This window comes from Eurypyga helias, unplaced genomic scaffold (assembly GCF_000690775.1).
Source record: "Eurypyga helias isolate BGI_N326 unplaced genomic scaffold, ASM69077v1 scaffold36329, whole genome shotgun sequence".
Classification (NCBI taxonomy): Eukaryota; Metazoa; Chordata; class Aves; order Eurypygiformes; family Eurypygidae; genus Eurypyga; species Eurypyga helias.
The window spans coordinates 9,492-12,786 of record NW_010270765.1 but is presented as its reverse complement, the minus strand read 5'-3'; the positions used below and the strand labels follow the sequence as shown (position 1 = coordinate 12,786).

General features: G+C 45.7%; 1 protein-coding gene across 1 annotated transcript in view; it reads left to right on the top strand.

Moving 5' to 3' along the window:
* POLI (polymerase (DNA directed) iota) overlaps positions 1–3,295 on the top strand; it is a gene marked incomplete at its 5' end in the record, with an annotated part of 9,712 nt that overhangs the window by 5,158 nt on the left and 1,259 nt on the right. The window contains 2 exons of the mRNA XM_010158574.1: positions 1,081–1,214; positions 2,506–2,708. Coding sequence (XP_010156876.1) covers positions 1,081–1,214; positions 2,506–2,708 — 337 coding nt within the window. The remainder of the gene's footprint in view (positions 1–1,080; positions 1,215–2,505; positions 2,709–3,295) is intronic.

The following is a 3,295-nucleotide window of genomic DNA, read 5'->3' as shown; positions in this document are numbered from 1 at the left end:
TTTCTCTACTTTCAGACTCTTGGTTATTACCATTTATGCCTGTCTGCTGTTCCACAGCTCCTTCTTCTCTCCGTCTGAAGGAAGATTTTAATTTCTTCCTCCTTCCCTTGCCCTGTGAATCCAGGCAGTATCCAAACCCAAGATTCTCGACAAAAGCAGCAGCACAGCAGGAGGATGCACTTAGTCATGTCTTGGGTACTGTGACTTTCCTGTCCTCCCTTCCTGTCCTGTGACTGTTTAAAACAAGTTACTAGAAAGGAGCAATATACTAGCCGCACTGAACTGCTTCCTGTCCTGCCAACTTCTGATTTTTAAGCCCTCCTTGTGTCAATCCTGAATAGCCTTTGTGTCCCTCGTTAGTATTTTCATACTCTCTGCCCTCTGAAATGATCTCTGAGTGTTAAAGGTTTTTTGTCCCCAGGCCTACGCTAGTCTCACAGGAGATACATCCGTTTTAGTCGCGTTAACGTTAAGGGCACGGAGTCTCTCATCCGCATCTCAGAGGTTGCTCGGTATCCACGCAATTCGAAGCGAGGCTGTTTCTCCTACCTTCTTCACAACATGTAGAATCGAGAAATCTGGTGGGGTTTTTTTTAGGAAAATATACCCCCCTCTTGACTTCTGGAGGGGGAAAGAAACAATTCCGTACTTTGTTTCTTACCCTTCTTCCAAAAGCCAGCTACCCTTGTGCTGCCGGTGGGGATGCTTCCTTGAGAAGCCGAAAGAGCAGCTAGAAGCTGAGGATTACACAGGGTGTAATGGCAAAGACTACACTGCTTTGGGGGTGGAAATACTGAAAGGTGGCAGTACTGCCGACTGACCCTTGTGGTTTTCACATTCGCTTTGGCTGAAGACTGGGCGACAGCGTTCACGCTGTATTGAACTTCTGTCTTAGGGGTGATTAAGAGAACCAGCTGGGACCCAAACTCCCGGTATAACCAGTGGAGCAAACCCAGAAGGTGGGAGGGATCCGTAATGCTTAATTTGACCGTGTAACCCGGGTGCTGTGACAGCTTCCGTAGCCCTGTGAGAAACACGTGTGGTAATGCTTGCTGCTCCGTGCACATCATTGCTCCGCAGAGTACACCAAGACGGAAGGCAGCCGCACACCGTAAGGCTGACCATACGCCAGTTCTCCTCAGCCGATAAGTGGCTTAGTCGGGAGAGTCGCCAGTGCCCTATTCCACCTCACCTCGTTCAGAAATTTGGGAAAGGTAAGCTTAGCATTTTTGAAAGTAGCAACTTTGTGCTGCTATCCCCTCACCTCTCTGTAAAATTCCGTTACGTAATGTCGTGGTAACACTCCTTGCACTTAATACCTGGAAACTTCTCCATCACTTGCAATGGATGTCATCACACAATCACGGAATGGTTGGGGTTGGAAGGGACCTGAAAGACCATCCACTTCCAACCCCCCTGCCATGGGCAGGGACACCACTTACCATGATGAGGCATCTAAAAATGCGTAGAACGTCACTGTGGAGTAACTCTGCGTGACTGCCGTGGTTCAGCCCAGGCTGGCTGGATTCCTGGCTGTAAATTTCTTGGCGGGGTGGGAAAGGGTGAGCGGGGGCTGCTTCCCAGATTAACAGTCTGCTTCTCTCTGTTAGGGATTTATGTTGTCAGTTTTATTCTGTACTGTCTTTCGGATGTACTTCTGAAAATCAGTAACATAAAGGCTCTCCCCACCCTCAGACTTCAGCTTTCCAACCAACAATTGCAATTCATTTGACACTTCATTCAGACTGGGGTGAGGAAGGGAATCTGAGTCCCTGCTGTGTCAGCACAGAGTCACTGTTCCCCGACTTCAGTTCCTGAATCCCTCGTGGCGGTCCTAGAGCTGCTACCCAAAGTCCGTGTAGCTTCTCACTCAGAACCGCTCCCGGACGTGTACGCTGCAGGAGGCTAACGACGGCTGTCAGCTGGTGTAGTCACGCAGGCTGCAGTAAACCACGCCGTCATTACCACTGCTGGGGCAACGTTGCATACCTGCACGGCCCTGTAAAGGCCCCTTCTGGTAAAATTGGGTGATTTTTGAAATCTCTTTAACTGGATTTATATTCTATAATTCTTCTTTTCTAACCTAAGCACATCCTGTAATCTTTGTCGGTGTGAAATTAAGCGGTTTTACTGGGGGGGTGGGTAAAGTCTGTTAGTTGAGGAGATGCCTGCCTGTGCAGAATGCACATCTCAGTGACTGTATTGACCCTTCGTTTTAGAACCCTTTAGCAGTGTTTAGAGTTTAATACTTCAGGATTATTGTTCTAAGATGAATAAAGTTTTTCCTCGGTGTATATAGACGGAGTTACAGGTGTTCTATTGCTAAGAACAGCACTGTATTCCCAACTTCTTAGGGCTGATCTCTTATTTTTGTGTACATGCAGAATGTTGAAAGTTCAGAGTGTGAAGCAGAAGTTTGCCTTTGTGCTTTGCTAACTGAAATCAAGTTTCAGTCAGTTACCCTTCATCACAGACACTGCTTTATTCCAACTTCTTTTCTTTTAGGAAACAGCAACGTTATATCCCCACTGGTTGATATACTAATGAAACTCTTCCGAAAGATGGTAGATGTGGAGCTACCGTTTCATCTCACCCTTCTGAGCGTCTGCTTCTCCAACCTCAAAGATCTTCCTAGCAGCAAGAAAGGATCCATCGGCTTCTATCTAAAGCAAGCGTCACCACCACCAGGCTCTGGTAAACGCGTCCGGGTAAGCTGAAAGATACTGAAAACTGTCTGCAGATAAGAAAGTTCTGAGGTATTTCTGTAATTATTATACAGATTTAAACCTTAATGGCTTTGGAAATTTTAGGATTATAAGTTTTTTTCGCCTGGTAAAAAACGGAGATGTATTTGGAGTCTTCTGAGCAGGTGTTACTTGTTTGCTTTCTCTCGTTAGACAGACTGATTAAAAGAGGTTTAATACTGTCTGGAATAGGACAGCCAGATAGGCTGCCAAGCCCCTTAAGTGAGAAGAACAGAATTCACTCAGGGAGAAATCCAAATTTATGTCTTCCAAAAAAATAATTGCCAAATTTGGCTGTCCATTCCAGTAAGATCTGGCCTTTATTTAGCATTTTGAAAACAACAGGCCACTTACTCAGACAGTGCCGTAACAAAGCATCTTTTACTTTGGACTAAAACCTCCCTAAAGTTGCTTATAATATATCTCGTCGTTTTTATTAAGATGCTTTCAGTGATTATTTACCTTCCTATGCATTCTCAAGTCTCCCTGTTGAGGCTAGAACCTACCCAAAGATTCAGTTCTGTAGTAGCCACTAGCAGTAGCTTCTCATC